This window comes from Rhizopus delemar, genomic scaffold (genome assembly GCF_000149305.1).
Source record: "Rhizopus delemar RA 99-880 supercont3.8 genomic scaffold, whole genome shotgun sequence".
NCBI classification, from domain to species: domain Eukaryota; kingdom Fungi; phylum Mucoromycota; class Mucoromycetes; order Mucorales; family Rhizopodaceae; genus Rhizopus; species Rhizopus delemar.
The window spans coordinates 254,151-272,354 of record NW_027137834.1 but is presented as its reverse complement, the minus strand read 5'-3'; the positions used below and the strand labels follow the sequence as shown (position 1 = coordinate 272,354).

General features: G+C 33.6%; 8 protein-coding genes across 8 annotated transcripts; 2 read left to right on the top strand and 6 right to left on the bottom strand.

Annotated features, from left to right (window-relative positions):
* Nucleotides 1-110: 110 nt before the first annotated feature.
* Nucleotides 111-399, bottom strand: RO3G_10336 (uncharacterized protein; the record flags this gene model as incomplete). Its single annotated transcript, XM_067664921.1, has 2 exons — nucleotides 111-117; nucleotides 287-399. 2 exons carry the CDS (start codon nucleotides 397-399, stop codon nucleotides 111-113), a joined length of 120 nt encoding a protein of 39 aa, XP_067521022.1.
* A 3,410-nt stretch (nucleotides 400-3,809) lies between these two features.
* Nucleotides 3,810-4,763, bottom strand: RO3G_10335 (uncharacterized protein; the record flags this gene model as incomplete). Its single annotated transcript, XM_067664920.1, has 1 exon — nucleotides 3,810-4,763. One exon carries the CDS (start codon nucleotides 4,761-4,763, stop codon nucleotides 3,810-3,812), a length of 954 nt encoding a protein of 317 aa, XP_067521021.1.
* Nucleotides 4,764-5,441: 678 nt separating this feature from the next.
* RO3G_10334 (uncharacterized protein) lies at nucleotides 5,442-5,592 on the bottom strand (the record flags this gene model as incomplete). The annotated part of the gene is made up of 2 exons (XM_067664919.1): nucleotides 5,442-5,516; nucleotides 5,563-5,592. 2 exons carry the CDS (start codon nucleotides 5,590-5,592, stop codon nucleotides 5,442-5,444), a joined length of 105 nt encoding a protein of 34 aa, XP_067521020.1.
* Nucleotides 5,593-8,943: 3,351 nt separating this feature from the next.
* Nucleotides 8,944-9,658, bottom strand: RO3G_10333 (uncharacterized protein; the record flags this gene model as incomplete). The annotated part of the gene is made up of 2 exons (XM_067664918.1): nucleotides 8,944-9,392; nucleotides 9,439-9,658. The coding sequence occupies 2 exons, from the start codon at nucleotides 9,656-9,658 to the stop codon at nucleotides 8,944-8,946; spliced, it is 669 nt and encodes a 222-aa protein (XP_067521019.1).
* Nucleotides 9,659-10,678: 1,020 nt separating this feature from the next.
* On the bottom strand, nucleotides 10,679-12,415 carry RO3G_10332 (uncharacterized protein; the record flags this gene model as incomplete). The annotated part of the gene is made up of 6 exons (XM_067664917.1): nucleotides 10,679-10,682; nucleotides 10,745-11,162; nucleotides 11,214-11,378; nucleotides 11,537-12,272; nucleotides 12,322-12,357; nucleotides 12,413-12,415. 6 exons carry the CDS (start codon nucleotides 12,413-12,415, stop codon nucleotides 10,679-10,681), a joined length of 1,362 nt encoding a protein of 453 aa, XP_067521018.1.
* Nucleotides 12,416-14,613: 2,198 nt separating this feature from the next.
* Nucleotides 14,614-15,871, top strand: RO3G_10331 (uncharacterized protein; the record flags this gene model as incomplete). Its single annotated transcript, XM_067664916.1, has 5 exons — nucleotides 14,614-14,884; nucleotides 14,946-15,142; nucleotides 15,191-15,493; nucleotides 15,544-15,592; nucleotides 15,648-15,871. 5 exons carry the CDS (start codon nucleotides 14,614-14,616, stop codon nucleotides 15,869-15,871), a joined length of 1,044 nt encoding a protein of 347 aa, XP_067521017.1.
* A 131-nt stretch (nucleotides 15,872-16,002) lies between these two features.
* Nucleotides 16,003-16,752, bottom strand: RO3G_10330 (uncharacterized protein; the record flags this gene model as incomplete). Its single annotated transcript, XM_067664915.1, has 6 exons — nucleotides 16,003-16,071; nucleotides 16,125-16,189; nucleotides 16,240-16,292; nucleotides 16,343-16,400; nucleotides 16,487-16,517; nucleotides 16,693-16,752. 6 exons carry the CDS (start codon nucleotides 16,750-16,752, stop codon nucleotides 16,003-16,005), a joined length of 336 nt encoding a protein of 111 aa, XP_067521016.1.
* A 219-nt stretch (nucleotides 16,753-16,971) lies between these two features.
* RO3G_10329 (uncharacterized protein) lies at nucleotides 16,972-17,749 on the top strand (the record flags this gene model as incomplete). Its single annotated transcript, XM_067664914.1, has 3 exons — nucleotides 16,972-17,022; nucleotides 17,078-17,166; nucleotides 17,215-17,749. 3 exons carry the CDS (start codon nucleotides 16,972-16,974, stop codon nucleotides 17,747-17,749), a joined length of 675 nt encoding a protein of 224 aa, XP_067521015.1.
* Nucleotides 17,750-18,204: the final 455 nt, after the last annotated feature.

Sequence of the window (18,204 nt, the reverse complement as noted above, 5' to 3'; positions counted from 1 at the left end):
GATCAGTCGATGCATACACAAGGGAGAGCTACGCACAGGTGAATTTGTGTTGGATGGAGCGATTTCACTGAATGACCTACGAGGAGCACAGCTTTGTTCAGATTATTTGATTAATGCCTATTTATCAGAAAAGAATATTAAGCAATCATTGACAATATGGGAAAAGATGATGGAAGGTGGAATGGAGCTAGAACAAAGCACCTTGGATGGGCTACTGATACACTGTGCCAAGTTAAAATATCATACAGATGTACTGAGACTATACCGACGATATCAGGAAATATACCCCAACATGACAATGGAAGCACAGGTGTATGCGGTGAGGTGCTTGGTGATGACCAAAGAATTGACAACAGCCAAAATACTATCAAAGAATCTGGTGGAATCAATGCCGAACATGAATAAATCTTTGGCCAAACTGACGGCGAGAACACTATTTAGTTTGAGTGCTAAATCAGGAGATATTGGGCTGTTTGAACGAACTTTCAATCAGGTTGAGGGACTTGGTCTGGATTTACGACATAAAGGTCTTACATCCCTTGTATCATGCTATCTGAAGCGAAACAATGTACTGGCAGCTAAAATGGCATTCAAGAACATGGCAAAGCATACAGATGGTCCTGATGTAGTAGACTTTAACATATTGATGAGAACAGTGGTATTAGAAGATAAAACGATGAATCATGAAAAGATTTTGGAAATATTAAAACACATGGCACTTGTAAATATTACACCCAACCACACAACCATGCGAACAATGCTTAGTTATTATGAACAAGGCAGTTCAATGTTACCTCAGATATATAAAAAGTTATTGGAAATGCCACTTAGAGGATCAGATCAAGTATTTTTAAACAATATTGCCATCAGCAAACTGTTGACCAAGTATAATATTGAAGATATCGCTGGAAGATTCTTTTATAATGATAGAGGATTGATATTACCAAATCAAAGAGGCAAGCCAATAGAAAGAGATGGGGTCACCTACAAGATACTATTGGTAGCTAGTTTGGAAAACAAAAAGTATATATCCATTACAGAAAAGCTATTAAAAGATATGCTTGCTCGCGGTATTAAGCCAACTAGGAAGCTGTATGAATCGTTCATCAACAGGCTATGTGAACAAGGCAGGATTAATAAAGCTAAAAGATACATTGAGGAGATGGAAAAGAATATCGGAGAAAGGCCAAATCAAAAGACATATACCAAACTAGTGGATGGATTGTATAATATAAATAGACCAGAATTAGCAATGGAAGTTATAAAAACAAATATTGGACAAGAAGCAATGGACAGACAAGTGAGAAGACGATTAGAAGGACGGCCTAAACATAAATAATTTTATTTTGATAAATCTAAAAGGCGCTGAATATTATGCTCTTCTTTCTCTGTATGATTTATAATAGAAATAAACTCTTGTATCATATCGCTTGTTATCCAATGATTATCATTATCGTTTTCATTTTGATTTAATTCTAGTCTATGATAAAGTGGGTTCATTGTGTACTGATTAAAATGAATAAGAATTCCAGTGATTTGTGCTCTTGTCTTTTCAAATAGTTTTGGTAAATCAAATTCATTTGCTTGACGTAAAACATCTTGCGCTTCTTGATTCATCTGTTTGTATATCTCTCTTAAAAATCTATCCTTGTTCTCTATTAAGCATGATTGAGATGTCAATGCATTTTGATCTATTGCATAAGGACAATATTCATAGATCAATTCATCCATTAGGTTTTGCAGGTTGTTTGTGTTATGTCTGGTTGATAAGAGGGTGGTAAACTTGTCTTCGATGAATGCTATACATCATCATGTCAGATATCTATATCTGCTGTCTTTCTTCTACTTACAGCCTACTGCACCCTTCAATTGTCTCTTTAAGATTTGTACATCAACAGGAATAATGATTTTTTGGCTGTCAGATACTCTCTTCACTTTGACTTGAATGGCGTTTCTAAATTTTGAAGAAATCTTTTTTGATAGCTGCAAGTAGGCTTTGTCAATGTGTTCATATAATAAATGATTGGACAATAGTTGTGTAAATCTATTCAAATCAACAGGTTCCACTGCACCTGTAGTCGTATTTATGAATCCAAATGCAACTCTAAACAACAGACATAAATAAATAAGCACAAAGATTGACTTTGTCTGCATCTTCGGTTAATAGGAGTGAGAGAGAAGGAAAAGAATAGCAAGAAAAAACTTTTTTTCTTTGCAATTAAGTCCACTATTTATGGGTCAGACACAGTGTAACCTTTTCGAAAAAATTTCAACAGTGCGATATTCCAAGAAGGTACAAACCCCTTTTTTAAATTACCGAACCATATTAAAAAACACTCGATGCGTGTATACCCTTGACAAAAGCGACCATATTTGACTCCTGAACACCAGGTTTTATTTTCATTTAGAACCTCTTTGTTATAAAGAAGATCTTTTGTGAACAACAGCCCCTCCTTATTATTTTTGAATATAAATCATCTCTACCTGCAACATCACCTTTTGTTAGCTTCTCGTTCTTTTAATTCCGGTCAATGTCACTTCATCCCTACCATCTGTAAACTAAAGTAACGAACTGATGAAAGAATCACTTTCATAAATCGAGAGGTCTTTACAAAATAAGAAGCCACCATTGATATTACTTGATTTCTTATTTGCGAAATCAACGCGTAAAAAAGAAATTACATTCAATCTTTCTTGCTCTGCGTAACTGAAAGATATGAATGTATGTTGTAGATAGCTCAGAAGAGCACAGTTGATTTGGCGCATTTTAATAAATTAAAGGTAATATGTACCAGACAGATTTTTTTTTATAAAGAGAATCTCTGCCATACATTTAAAGTTGATTTATCAACATTGAAATAAAAATAAAAAAGGTGTGTATCTTTGTTTTCATATCAGACAAACCTAAAAGTTGTTCTTACACTGGGGATTAAGGGGGAGGGGGAGAAGAGCACTGGAAGAACACCAAGCATGAGCTTACAAGAAAAAGCAGTGAAGCTTCAAGTGGTGCTATTATAGAAATTATAACTAAAAAATACGCCGTCCTTTCAAGGTGAGACCATGTAAGCAATAATCCCTCTTTAGGGATAAAATCTGACAAAAGCATCTTTTCTAAGCCATACCAACAGTCATTGGCTTGAGTATTCATCCATTTGGATAAAAACCAGATGGACAAACGTGAACTTTATTTGTTGGTCACTGAATCATGGTCTGGCCATTGATTTCAATGTAAGCCAAATCGTTTGAGATATGTGTCACGGAGGGATGTCGTTTTGAAAGATATCAGAGCAAAGGTAAGAGATGAAGATAGAAATTAGACTTTTGAACAATAAAATTACAGCGTCCATCGCTTGATCTCATCTATTTCATTTTATAGTACAGCTTCATCATATTAAGTGTAACATAAAAATGGTTGATAGTAAAAACATGGAATGGTAGAATATAAATCGATTAAAAAAAGTAACAATGAAATAAAAGATAATGTGCTTTATCAATTTAAAAAAAGATTGTGTACACTTGTAAACAAATTAGGCTTGTAAATCACTTTGTTAAGCCAAATAAAAGACTTTAACATTCATCTACAAAAGAATACTATTTCTTTATATAAATTCCTGTTTTTTTTGGTTAAAAAGAAAAAAAATCAAATTTTATTATATAAAAAAAAAAGAAAAAAAAAAAGTAAAAAATAGTTCGCATAAAAAAAAAGTGGCAGAGGTAAAAAAAAAAAAAAAATAAGTGTAATAATTGAAAGGTGGGTGTTTTTGAGGGGGGGGGGTAAAAAGTTAGAAAAAAACCTCTATTGGAAACTATTAAAAGTTTTTCCATGAGATAGGTCTTGCAGAGTTCAGATGTTGATCATTGGTTACATTTGAATATGATCCTTGGCAGCGTAAACTGTAAGCAAGAGGATCCCATGATTTTTGAGACAAATTGGTGATTGGATATTGTTTACGATTGGCATATCGGCAAGCATTACTGTATCCTCCATAACGAACAGCAGGTGGCTGTAGATTGATAGGTAATTGGTTCGGAGCCAATAATTGTTCTTGATCACTGCGCCTTTGTGTTTGGTATGAATGATAATAAGGTGGTTGCTGATATTGCTGCTGCTGCTGCCATCTCGTACGTGGGTCATCCCATTGTACTCTTGTCTTTCTTTGTCGTTCTTGGTGTTCAACAGACGCAAGATATTTTTTGTAAGACCTGTCTAATAGACCAGTAATACGTGCAATATGGTCTGGCTCTTCTTCTTTTTCTTGAAACACATTATGTGTAGTGGGCTGCTGCTTGTGAATAACAAATTGGCTGAATTGATTATCATAAAGTCCAAGTGTGTGAAGTGTGTTATAAATTGCCTTTTGTCTTTCTTGTACTGTGTCCGTATAGCTAATTGAATAGCGTTGACGGCATGATTCCAATAAAATTTTCCAAACAGCAAAATCTTGAGCTCGAATATACAAATTGAAATCAATCGCCTCAAGAAATTCAGCTTCCATCACATTTAAATCATGAACTTTCATTCCACTCACTTCAGACCATGTTTTGTTGGTATAAGTATTATCATCCAAGAATTTATTAGCCAACATGAGAGCGACAACAAACAAACGATACTCTGACCCTTCAGCACCTTCAATACTAGGATTGATTTGCAAAAGATTGGCAATGTATTTCAAGCAAAGATAAACAGCAGATTCTTTAAGTTGAGTAGCAGATAGAACTTGATAGCAAAATTTCTTGAAAGCCAAACTTGCTGTGAAGGTCATTGTGTAGTCATCCATCGGTAATACCCTCGTGCTAGGTTTCTTTGCTTGCCACATTAAATAAGACATATCATTTCCATACGCACTGTTTGAAAATGATCGTTCTACATTTGTTGTCACTGAAGTACTGGGTTTGCGTGCATGCCACATTAAATATGTCATGGAAGCAGCAAAATCTGCGAGTTGAGTCACAGTAAGGGTACTCTTGGGTGTAGAGAACAACTGGCTTGAGTGCATTGTTTATCGCTGAAATGAACTTCTCTTTGTTGAAAAAAAGGAGATAAAAAGAGAGAAAGAACAACCAAATTGTTTAAATAAATAGAAAAAAGAAAGATCTTTTTTTTTTTTTTTAGTTGAAAAGTCTCTTTCTTTTCTTGTTGTCTTTGTAGCCTCCTTGTGTTGTGTTGGCAAGTTCTTTTTATAGATAAAAAAAAGGTATAAGAAAAAGAAGAAGAGTAAAGAAACGGAAAGAAAGGCTGAACGATCCACTAAAAAAAAAAAAGAGGAGAATTTAAGTGTAAAAAAAATTTTCAATTCGTAAAAAAAGCTTGTCACGTGTAAATAACGATAAGACCATCTCATATGTGTGCGTATGCGCTGTCCCTGAATTAGTTTTATTTCATGACAACCGGTATCTGTTTATGTCACCATGACAACAAAAATCAGTTTTGGAATAGTACATCAAATGGGAACTGAAGGAAATGAATGCAATTCAGATAATGAACTTTCTGCTGAAGGATGGTTGTAACACAAATCCTATAAAACTAATAAATAAAACTTGATTATTGTGCACTAAATTTACCTTTTGTAAATCATTGACTTCCAATTCCATCTGCTGAAAATCATATTCCAATTGTTTAACAATATCATCCTTTAACTTTAATTCATGTCTTAGTATTTTATTATCCTCTTCTTTATCATTTATCAGCTCAGTCAGTGTCTCTTTCTCACTCTGTAACCTTTCCATATTCTCTTTTAATTGTTGATTGTCTAATTCTAGTCGGCTTTGTATACGTCCAGCTGGTACATCTGATTGTATAACTGGTCTACATACATGTCTTTCTTCTTTTATTTCAATTGGTTTTCCAGTATAGCAGCATGTATTCAAGCATTGCGGTTTACTTGATAGCAACTGTTGATATAAAGCATTTACCATTTGTACTAAATATTCATACTCTGGTCCAGTGTGTGTCATTTTTCTTATATGATCTTGTTTTATATTTGTCAATTCTTCCTAGTAGGAAACATTTTAATATCTTGTGCGATAAACATCAAATCTTCTTAACTCGAAGTGTATCCATATCATCTCTTAATAATCGATTGGATCTTTGTAACCGAATATTTTGCTCAACTAGATTTTTCAAGGCCTGCTTGAGTTCTGCTGTTTCTTCTTCTACCCTTCGATCACTGTCTGTTTTTAATATATGGTTGGCTCTTTTTAGTCGTGCATTAGTTACTGTTAAATGGTCTATTTGTTGATTGAGCTGCCTTATTCGTGCTTCTTGATCTTCATTTTTTATTTTTGGTTCAGTGGGTGATGTAGGAGATTCAAAGGAACTGTATGAGCTTATGCTGTAACTACTTATATTATGAATAGGAACAATGTCAGGCTTTATTGAGGTTGACATGAATTGCGTCATGGACATGTAAAAAAAAAAGAGAGAAAAAGAGAAAAAAAAAGGATAGTAATCTGCTTTTTTCGGGAAACAAAAAAAAAATAAGTTGATACACATTGCCTCCTAATTATTCAATTTGAAGGCCTTGCAGTACTAAACATGAACATCTTCTCATGATATATTATCGACCTTATTCTATTAAATTTAAATAAAGCAATCAAGCTATAAAAATGAATGCAAATTAAAACTACAAGGTCATGTTTCCCCCAAAACACAAGGGGCAAGTAGCTATTATCTGAAACTTGAAATTAATATTAAAGGGGACACAAAGAAAAAACACAGGTGCATTGACGAGCGTTTAGCCACTCAGTGAGCCATGATGTAGTATTAAAAAAATAATGGATAAGGGATTAACAGAGGTGAACTATCGCTTTCATTTAATTGTACTGTTAATAAAGAAGTAGGTCTTTTGTATCCTTTGGATATCTTTTGGTTTTATAAACAGCATAATACAGACTGATACAAAACATGAAATTGGATGATAAGGGTTCATGTATCCTACGCTCTGTTTGTTTATCGTCTGGCCAACTGTAATTCATGATTGGTGTACTTTTCATTGTTTGGTTGACTTCTTACCCAAGAAGATGCAGTGGGAAAAAAAACAAGGTGCTTTTGTATAATTTATAGATGCAGCTACATTGCTTATATATCTGCATTCTCTGTTTTCAAGTGTTTTGTTATTTTACGGAATGTCTATGCTTCCGATGGATGTTCAAGGTGGTGTAATTGATACTGAAAAGTGATAAACCCCCCTCCCAAATTCTCCGAATAAGCAAAAATAGTTCAATATGATTGACGCATACAAATGCTTCTATTCTAGGCCTCAAATAGGTCGATGCAGCACTAATTTGGTTTGTTTGGGAAGCCCAATGAACAATTTGAAACTTGATAATAGCTAAAAATAAAAAAGATCTAGACATTAAAGGGGAGGGAGTTAACATACTATAGAACTCCTTAGAAAGAATGCATCAAAATACAATGACTAACAGCCACTACTACAATTACAAGACCAATTACATTCCAGTATCTCACTGTTGGAGTTAATCAAAGGGAACTTGAAGAAAATAGGATGAATAATTGAAAAAACAGACATTGTGGTTATCAAAACTTATGTCATCAGGCTTACAATACAAAATTATATACTAGAGTGGCATTGATCTATAGTAAAAGATCAAAATGTGCCGAAGACGCTAAACATTACTGTTTAATAAAAGTCGTTCTTACGGAAGGAATTCGATATCCTATCTTTATGAACTCACTTGTCCTTGTGATTTTAAGCGTAAAAGATCGTGTTTGCCTTATCATCATTGTGATTTGATACTTATCCTTTCTAATAAATCGTTTATAACTTTTTTCTTTGTTTATCATAGAAAAAATAAGTGATAATAAGGCGTACTACATAAATCTATTGTTAACAGATATGCTATTTATAATCTATACGCGCTTAAAACATCCAAAGGCATCTTTACCATTCTATCTTAGCCACGAGAGAAGCTGCTAAACGCGATTTTTCTTGAACAAAAAAAAAAGTATTGTGCAGTGTTATCAATTAAACTTTTTTTTTTCTTTCTGGCTTAGTCATAATGTATTATAAAATTCCCTTTAGGTCAAGTATATTGCATCATTGGTTTTTAAGCTTTGTACACAATGGCCTCTGATCATACAAGAAATGACAATTTTCTATAATAGGTTATATAAACTAGACAAAACCTGGGGAAGAAGATTGTTTACAGACTTCATCTCTTTTTGGCATTAATTTTTATTTATTTTACTTTTTTCTAGTAAAAAAAAAAAATGCTTGGACCATCAATACTGTTTATCATTGCACTTTTGCTATGTGCGACTTTATTATTCTTAATGATGTTTTTTGTAAAGTATTAAAGGTTGTTTCTTGAGGACTAATTGAGTAAATAGGTCATCATGCTTTCAGATTTAGAATGTGACTACATTAACCCCATTGACTGTTGTCATAAACTCAATCAGGTAAATGAATAACAATTCTACATTTCAGACAGTAATTAAGCTTGTATATAAAAAAAAAAGTTTGTTTTACCAGAAATTGGACTTCAGGCATTTCTGGTTTTTCTCTTTATAATTACTGGTCATTGGTTTTCGACACTTATCAATTTACCAGTGACGATACACAACATAAAAAAGTAATAGCAAAGTGCCATGGATTGAAACTGATCTTATTCTTGATAGAATCACAGATCGCTCACACATGTATGATGCTACAGAGGTATTTCGAACGTTGTCTAAACATAAAAGAGAAAGTTTTATTAAACTTGGATTTTATGCTGTGGTAAGAGAACATGATAGATGGAGGCATAAATAAATTATTTACATTTCGGTTAGTGTTTCCTGTATTACGTTTATCGCATGGTTGTAGCTCTTGTTTCTGATTAATAAAAAAAATAATTACCATCTTTCTCATCCAACACTTTCATTCTGAATAAAGTCTTTACCCCTAAAATCGCGTTTGCATAATGGACATTTTGCATTTAAACTCAACCATTCTTTAACGCAATCCCTGTGATAGATGTGATTGCACCTGCCCCAAACTTATAAGTCTTATTTTGTAAAGATCGGTCAATAAATACTTGCCATAATTTACATATTAAATCCTCATTCTCATATTCACACAAACAGATTGAACAAAGAGCATTCTCTGACCTTGAAATTGTCAAATACTCAATCTCTTGCTCCTCTTCTTCTTTTTCTGCTATCGTCGTCGTATGGCGTTTCATCCATCTTTTTATAAAATTTGTTTTTCTTTCTGGCTTTGTTCTACTCTCTGTATTTTCAATCTGGGGTTGTGCTGACGGCCCTTGATCACCCCTTTCTATGTCTTCATTTGTTGGTGCCTTGTATTTAAATACAGGAATTTTTCCAAGGTCTTCCTTCGTACCACCTTCCATGAAAGCGGACACATTGATGTTAAAACTACGCATTGCCACTATTCAACAGGTTAGGATGGATACATCATCGTACAGTTGGTCTACCTAATACAAATGGTAAGCAAAAAATGGCAGAAATACAGATCACAATGGGTATCAAAAGCAATGCATAACCTAAAATGACAAAAGCCAAAATAGCGTAGTAAAATAAAGAAGCATCTGTTGAACAATTGGAAGGAGAGAATATAAGATAATTGCCAACGATGAACCAAAGAATAGAAAATAAGTCTAAAAGTGACTTGAGTCGATAAGCCCATCCACTCATCATGAAATTTGATTCATCTTCATTCCTATGTCTTTGTGAAAGATGCTGATAAATGATGAGGGGAAAAGACAGGCCGACTCGAATGACGTAAATGATTAAATAGATTTCTAGAGGCTCTTCACAATGAGGAGGAGGTTGTATTTTGTTACTATGTCCAATGATTAATACTGTTATTGTAGCAGCCACCTAATAAGATCATCATTATCTTCACCACCTTCCTTTTTGATGTTAACTTTTGCCTTACTTGTAAGATCACTAATAAAAGTGAAAGGATCAAAATGACCTTGTTTGCTCTCGATATCTGATTCCATGAATAAACCAACCAATTTGATCTCACTGTTCTCGGGTTGTTTTCAATTTCTCCTGTTTCCATATGAATTATAGATTAAGAATAAAAAAAGTAGTAAAACAATCAAAAAGAAAAGAAAGGAAAGGAAAAAGAAGCTTAAAAGAATTCTATGGTTGAATACGATTTGAGATTTCTATAAAAGGTAACTGACAAGTAAAACTACCTTATTGTTACCATAGGCATCCTTATTCAATAAATCAACTTGATACTCTGTCTCTGTTTGGTTTGTGATTCATTGACTTTCAATAAACCCATCATTTATGATTGAATAACCACAAGCTCAATCATTCTTCATCCCTCATCTTTGTTCATGTAGACATCCTATTGGAGATTATCGGCTGCATATAATTAAATAATCTACACACACTTCACTTGTCACACACACACACGCACACGCACACACCTTCCTGGAAATGGTAAGCCAAGGCCTCTTTGCTAAAAGATATTGAGAAATGATGCCATTCACTAACAATAGAACTCTGATCAAGTGATGGTTATAATTGTAGAAACCATTTCACTTTCTGTTACATTTTTTGCATAATTTTTCTTTTAAAATTAAAACTAAGCTAAGCATCGAAATCATTAGGACCCAATGAACAAAAGGATACAACAACCCTCTTTTTTTCTTCTTCTTCTTCCTTATTGTATGATCAAAAAGTTATTTGTTTCCTTTAACTAACAAATGTGATTATAAAAGAAAAAAAAAGGATAAAAGAGAAAAAGGTGAATATTATTACAGGTTAAACCAAGGTAAATGTTCAATATCATTGATATGAATTCTCTTTTCTGGATTTCTTTCTAGTATCCTAGATACAACAAATTTGGCTTCTGAGCTTATTTCTGAAAGATCGTCTGTGGGCCATTTTACTTCTGCTTTTACGATACGATAGAATAACTGGGATACTTTTTCTTGTTTACGTGTATCATAACGGAATGGTAAATAACCTACCAAGAGAGCATACAATATGATGCCCAATGCCCAAGTATCAGTCTTTCTTCCATCATATTCTTTGCCTTGCACAATCTCTGGTGCTGCATATTCTTCACTTCCACAACGAGTGGTTAACAAAGGTGCTTCTGGATCAACTACTCTTGCCAAACCAAAGTCAGTTATTTTTAATGTAACTTGTTCATTTTGTTTGTGGATCAATATGTCTGTGATATGATTCATTAGTATTTTACATGACTACACTTTAAATAACTTACTTTCTAATTTCAAATCTCTGTGTACGATATGATGTTCATGCAACCACCTTACTGCATTCACTAATTGTAGAAATAAACTCTTGATCGTCACTTCATTGACCTTTTGTTGAACAAGTCTTGACTGGTAATGCATTTTCTGTACAAAATCAAACAGTTCACCTCCTTCTACATATTCCAATACGATGCAAATGAACTGTTCAGTTTCCATAGTAGCTTCCAAATGAACAATGTTTGTATGATCAATGTACTATTTATAGAAACTTGTTATAATTGTTATCAGAATAAATAGAGTACCTTTAATATCCCAATCTCTCTTTCTATACTTGATCTTATTCGTGCATCATTTAATAATTTTCCTTTTTGTATGATCTTGAGAGCATAAAACTTTTTTTCTTCTAAATGATCTCCCACATACACTTTTGAGAATGCACCGACACCTAATAGTTTACTAATTCGAAAAGAGCCTATTTGTTTCCCAATGACATCTTCATCCATCACATGAATCGCGTTATTCTGTATTTCTTGGTGCTTTTTAGACTGTTCTGCATAATCACCCAGCATAGGCTCATTTGACAATTTAGGCAGATGGTTTGGAATGGATGGACTGAGACAGGAAGTAATGACTGGTATCTGTTCTGGTTTCTTTGTGATCAAGTACTTTCTCTTCATTTCCCCTGAATGACTCGGCTTGGGGGTGGGTAATGCGATGATTTCATCTTCAGAAAAACTAGTGGGTGAAGGTACTTGTTCGGTTGGTATCTTGTTCAGGTACTGGGGTATAGGTGCTGGTGCTACAGATGTTTGACGTGCGCCACTCACAAGGTTACGAAGACGGCTAGCGTAAGTATTACTTGTTTCATGATGCACTTCTTCAGGTTCAACTGGATGCGTATTTTGTTTAATTGATATTTTCCGAGATATTGAAGGAGGTGGACGAGGCGTGGGTATATCACTGGCATTAAAAAAGGCGTTGGTTTTCGAAAGGTTAGTGTTGATTTCTAATCCATGAGATAATTGTCGGCGATTATGGATTTTTGTATTATTTTCCATCATCGTAGGCTAACCATAACAGTTTGCTTTATGGCTTCTTTATTATTATTATTATTACCTCTAATAAATGGTTATTATCTTGTGCTAATGATTCCTAATAAACATGTTTTATTATTAAAAATATCAACAAACAGTATGGATAATATTACCATTATTATTAATGAAATAAAAAGAGGAAAAAAGATAAGGAAAATCTTTTTTTTTTTTTTTTGTAATCGATGACTCTTCTTACTAAACACAAAAAAAGAGGTCACAACCTGATCTGATCTTTAGTGCCTCTTTAAGCCAAAAAAAGAAAAAGGGCTTCTTTTGATGAAACAAGGATAATAAAAAAATTCCTTCAAAACCTATTCTATTTCTAATAACAAATCTTCCAAGTATTTTCTTCTAGAGCAAAGGTGTTCACTGATCGTAAGCTGACTGTTAAAAGCGAATCATTTCTCGTTGCACATGGAATGTTATGCAATAAATAACAGGACTCCCCCTTGTTCTAAAAAACATTCAATGCACTTACTGATCTATTAAGCAATAAACCAGACGTCATTCAATGAATGACGTGGTCATTTAACTTGCTCATTATATATGCTTTCATGGATTCAACTTTCAAAGTTGTCCACAAGCAGAAACAGAACAGAGCACGATGTATTGTTCTTTGAATGCACACAATTTCATTTGCTCTGTTTGTTGACTTTGATCAAATGTCATTCACAGCAGCAATAATCATTAGTGTCAGTAATCAACGCGGTTTATATGGCAGTAAATGCTTTATTTGATTGAGGGTACACGCAAATGGTTAACGATCTGTAAAAGAAATAATGATGTCCTTATACATGAAGAAATTGCTGATGTATAAAACCCTATTCTGATAAATATGTTCAATACCAAAGTACTTTTTCATGACATTATATTGCTTTATTGTTGTTGTTAATGGTCTACAGTCATCTATTTTGCAAACAGCACTTGACTACTAAAGACAACTTGTTCATTGTTGTACAAGCATGACCAGATACGCATTGTTGAGAGCCTTGTACCTGGATGAATGGATATTGGTCAGCAATATAACAAGCTAAAGAAAACGTAATTAAAAATCATAAAGTTCGATCTTACTGATTCTGTGTTTGGGGAGAAAAGATCATCTTCCGTATTAGAAGACCTTGGCTGCGTTCTTTTAAAAGTAATGAAGTTATTATTACGATAAAGAGAGAGAGAGAGAACAGGAAATAAACTTGTGCTATTTAAGGATATGTGCTTACTCATGCATTATGATAGCTAACAAACATATTTCTTGTACATATCCACTTGTATCTATTAATAACAGGAAACGAGCTCTGTATATGATTAAGTTCTGTACCTACTCACTTTAATGCCATTTTATCTTTTCAATCAAGTATAATACAATTAATATGCGTTCATTCTTATGTATTAAAACAAACAATTATTTTTTATATCATAGAATAATATTAAGGTTGAATATGAAAGACTGTAAAACAATTTAAGCTTTTAAATGAGTAGTAAAAATGTACACAATGAGAAGGAGCAGATAATAGATGATTTTAGACAGAAATAATGAGACGAGTCCATAAGAAACAACCTCGTTAAAAAAAATGCATTCATTGAAACTGATGTTAATGAAATTCTGTAAGCAAATAACAAATTATCTGGAATGCCAGTTCTCTAAAAGAAAACAAACTACAAGTTACGGTCCATATACTTTTTTTCTTTGTCTTTATTGAAAAGACGCTTTAGTACCAATTTTTATTGTCCACGTTTGGCGTTTGATTCTGGATTATGAAGATAAAAAAGATAAACTTACAAACCAAATTTCAATTCATTTGTTAACCAATCTGAAGAGAAGATCATAGAAATCTCAGTAGAGATTGTAATATCAAACGCGTTAGAATTACAAAGGCATTGGACAAATATCTACAATTCAGTTGTTAGAATGAAAAGACTGGTGTCGGATATTTATTTCACGTAAGGATCATTGATCTATCCTATTTTCTTTAAACTTATCCTATTCATATTTTAGACCTAAGGTCGCTAGCAAAACTTTTAGGCATATATTACAATACTGTGCTGCTCTGATAATCCATTTCTTTTTCTCTAAATTTGTTTTCTGATAAAAAATAATTAACGATGTTTATAAAGAGAGATTCTAAACAAAATCTTTCTTTAAACAGCATTCCTACTACAACTACCGTAAATTAAATATAGCAAGCAGCATTTTAACAATGTAAAAAATATCTTCTGTATCAAAACTTTACCTTCGCTTTTTAAAATTCAACATATTTTTCTTCACTTTTGAAAGCAATGTGTACCTTTTCTTCTTATCTTAATATCTGTAAAGAAAATGCTGGGAAGATTCAAACCGAGAGTATTGACAAATGTACAAATCAATCGCTTCCATACATCTTCAGCTGCTAACGATAAAAAAGTATTGGCCACTCGAACATTGCTCAGACACAGCCAGGAAAGACTCGAGAAGCAAGGGTTTAAATTAATTCAGTGGCCGCATGATACTTGTATGCCACGCGAACGCTTGTTAAAAGAAATCAAGGGTGCAGAAGGATTGATTTGTATGATGTCTGATAGGATTGATAAAGAAGTGCTTGAAGCTGCAGGTAAAAAACAAAAAAAAATAGTAGGAAAAGGAAAGAGGAGAGGATTCACAAAGACTCTTAGGATCCAATTTGAAGGTGGTAACAACAATGAGTGTTGGATATGATCATATTGATATTGAATCTGCTAAAGAGAGCAATGTACAAGTTGGACATACGCCCGATGTTTTAACGGATGCGACGGCTGATTTGGCTGTATTACTTGTGTTAGCAGCTGCTAGACGTATGAAAGAAGGTCAGCATGCTGCTGAAATAGGAGAGGTAGTGAGAACCATTTCATTTTCCGGATGATCTAATAAAGTTATATAGTGGAGAGACTGGCGTCCTGAATGGTTATGTGGTTATCAATTGACAAACAAGACACTTGGGGTCGCAGGTATGGGTCGTATTGGTCAAGCAATCACTCGTCGATTAAAAGCATTCGGTATTGATCGCGTACTTTATTGGGGAAGAAAGGAGAAAGCAGAACTGAAAGAATCTCTCAATGCAGAGTTTGTACTGTTTGATCAACTTGTCAGTCAATCTGATTTTGTCGTTGCTTGTTGCGCATTGACACCAGAAACAAAAGAATTATTTGATTATGAAACTTTTAAAAAGATGAAGAAAACTGCTGTAAGAAATTTGAATGAAAGATTAATATGTTTGTAATGCCTTTTGGGTAGATTTTTACTAATGTTGCTCGAGGAGCTGTTGTCGAACAAGAAGGCCTTGGTAAGATGATAAAAAAACAAAATGGAATGATAACTTATTTTCTTTTCCTATTTAGTTCGAGCACTCAAGGAAAATTTAATTGCGGGAGCAGGACTTGATGTAACCACCCCTGAGCCTTTACCCACAGACCATGAATTATTTAAATTAAGTAACTGTGTAATTCTTCCACATATTGGCAGCGCTACATTCGAAACACGCGAAAATATGGGCGATATATGTATTGATAATGTAATTGCGGCACTTGAAGAGAAATCTATTCCTTTTGGTTTAAAACATTAAATGATGTATTGTTAAATCGACGTTATACAACTTCCAAAGAAGCGTCTAATAATCTCACGGCCATATGGAATGTAACTTGCACTATGGGAATTATTGAATATTTTTAAACACGTGTGTTTATATTTTTGTACTTACGAATACCAAACCAACGCTCCAAATTGAATGATGACAAGAATCAATGAAAGGAAAAATTTATGAATCTATGTACATGTATGTTATATTCAGAGAGATAGTAACAATTTGTTCCACATACTGTAATAGAAAGGATCAGTGTCAACACTAAAAGTGAAAGATAAACCACAGTTGCCCAGAATCGAACTTTTTTATGTTAGTAAACAATTTTGAAATATGACGAAAATATGAATTACCTGGAGCAAACATTGTACTGAATTGCTTCTTGAGTCCAATAATAAACGTCAAGCTTTTTACATTTAAGTGAGTAGTTTTAAACTAAATGTATTGATCATGTACCTGAGAATAGAGATCACGTTACCAATACTATATAAAATAGCAAATCCAGGCACATTTCCTGTAATAAGTAGCAATGTTCCCTGTAATAAGTAAATAAAAAATATCAAAAAATAAATCTATTTCATTCGTTTTTTAGGTCTTTACCACAACGGATAATAGGAAGCCCACAACAAATCTAATATAAAATATGTGAATACTGATTTCTCGAGTAGATTCCACAACTTTACGAAATACCAAACGCGTATAGACGTTGAGTTTTGTTTAAGCCGAAATATTGCCAGTTGCCTGTTTTTCAATACCCTTCCATTTAAGTCTCTGTGCGTGTAGGAAAAGTGGATTCACTTGATTACTTTACCGTCATCCATCAAGCCTTGGTCACTGTATTCTGAAGAAAAGAACCCAAATGGCATTTTGTATCAAATCCTTGTATGTACTACAAGTGGAGAAAAGGAAGAAAGAAAGAAAGAAAAAGAAACAATGGGTGTATCATGGCTCGACATACAAAGAGGGCTCGGTCGGGGTTTGTTATTGTATAAATGCCATTGAACAGGAAAAAAGGGGAACAAAAAAGGGATCATAAAGGAGAAAAAGTACTTTTCTTCTTTGTTCTGATAAAATTTCTGTGACTAATGAGCTTATCAAAGATTGAAGCAGCCATCGAAGACGCTTTCGTTGAATGGGTAAACAAACAAAAAGAAAAAAGAAAAACAAATCTTTTATTTATTTTCTTTATAGATTAATACTTTTGAGTGTAAATCGCATGCAGTGGATACTATTATTGAATTAGCAGATGGTATTATTCTTTCTGAAATATTAGCAGACATGTAAAGTACCTTCTTTCTATCCAACTTGAACTCAATGTATTCATTTAGCGATTCAAAATGGTTTAAACAATTGACGGCCACTGAATCAACTGAAAACTGGGTTGTTCGCTTCAACAATCAAAAGAAACTTTATAAAGCTATCACAAGATACTTTGAAGAAGTTGTTGGGCAGGACCCTCAATATCTTCCAACCATCAACTTGACAGCCATAGCTAAAGACGCTGACCTGCACGAGTTACTATTAATGTGCCAGTTGGTGATTGCTATCGCTGTTCAGTCAGATAACAACAAAGCCTATATTGAGATGATTCAAAGCCTGACACAAAAGAACCAGCATGCATTGATGGTCTCTATTGAAGAAGTCATGAATCGCTTTAATACAGAGTCTTTGGAACCTCGATTATCTTTTGTGTCGGGACAATCGTCAGGCACGTCATTAGAGGATATGCCTTATCGATATCAATTAGAATTTGAAAAGTTAATCTTGGAAAAAAAACAATTTGAAGTGGCACATCATCAATTAGTGGGAGAATATGAAGAATTGCGAGAAAGATTTGTAAGAGAAAAGGATGTGCAAAAGTAACAAAAAAAGCTAAATTTTCTTAAAGGAGGACATATTACACGAAAAAGAAGACTTAAAGAATCGATTACAAGACATGGATGAAGCTATTACACAATCCAATAATACAGGAAAGGCTGATTTTGTGATGAAAGCAGAGATAGACCATCTTAAACAAGACTTGTAAATGAGGCAATTTCCTTTACAAATAACAATCCCACCCCTTATTTTTTCTAATGCATGATTTTCTTTCTATGTTTTTTTTAGGGAGCGAAGTGAAGATAAACGACAGGAAGCAGAATTATTAATGGAAACATATCTACAATCGATTAACGAGTTAAAAAAGAAGGTAGATGAACTTAGTGCAGAAGCAGAGGATGCTGCTTCTTTACGCGATCAATTAGAAGAGTATCAACAAGTAACAGAAAGAATGCACAAGATGGAAGATGCATTAAGAAAGTACAAGAGAAAAATGGAAG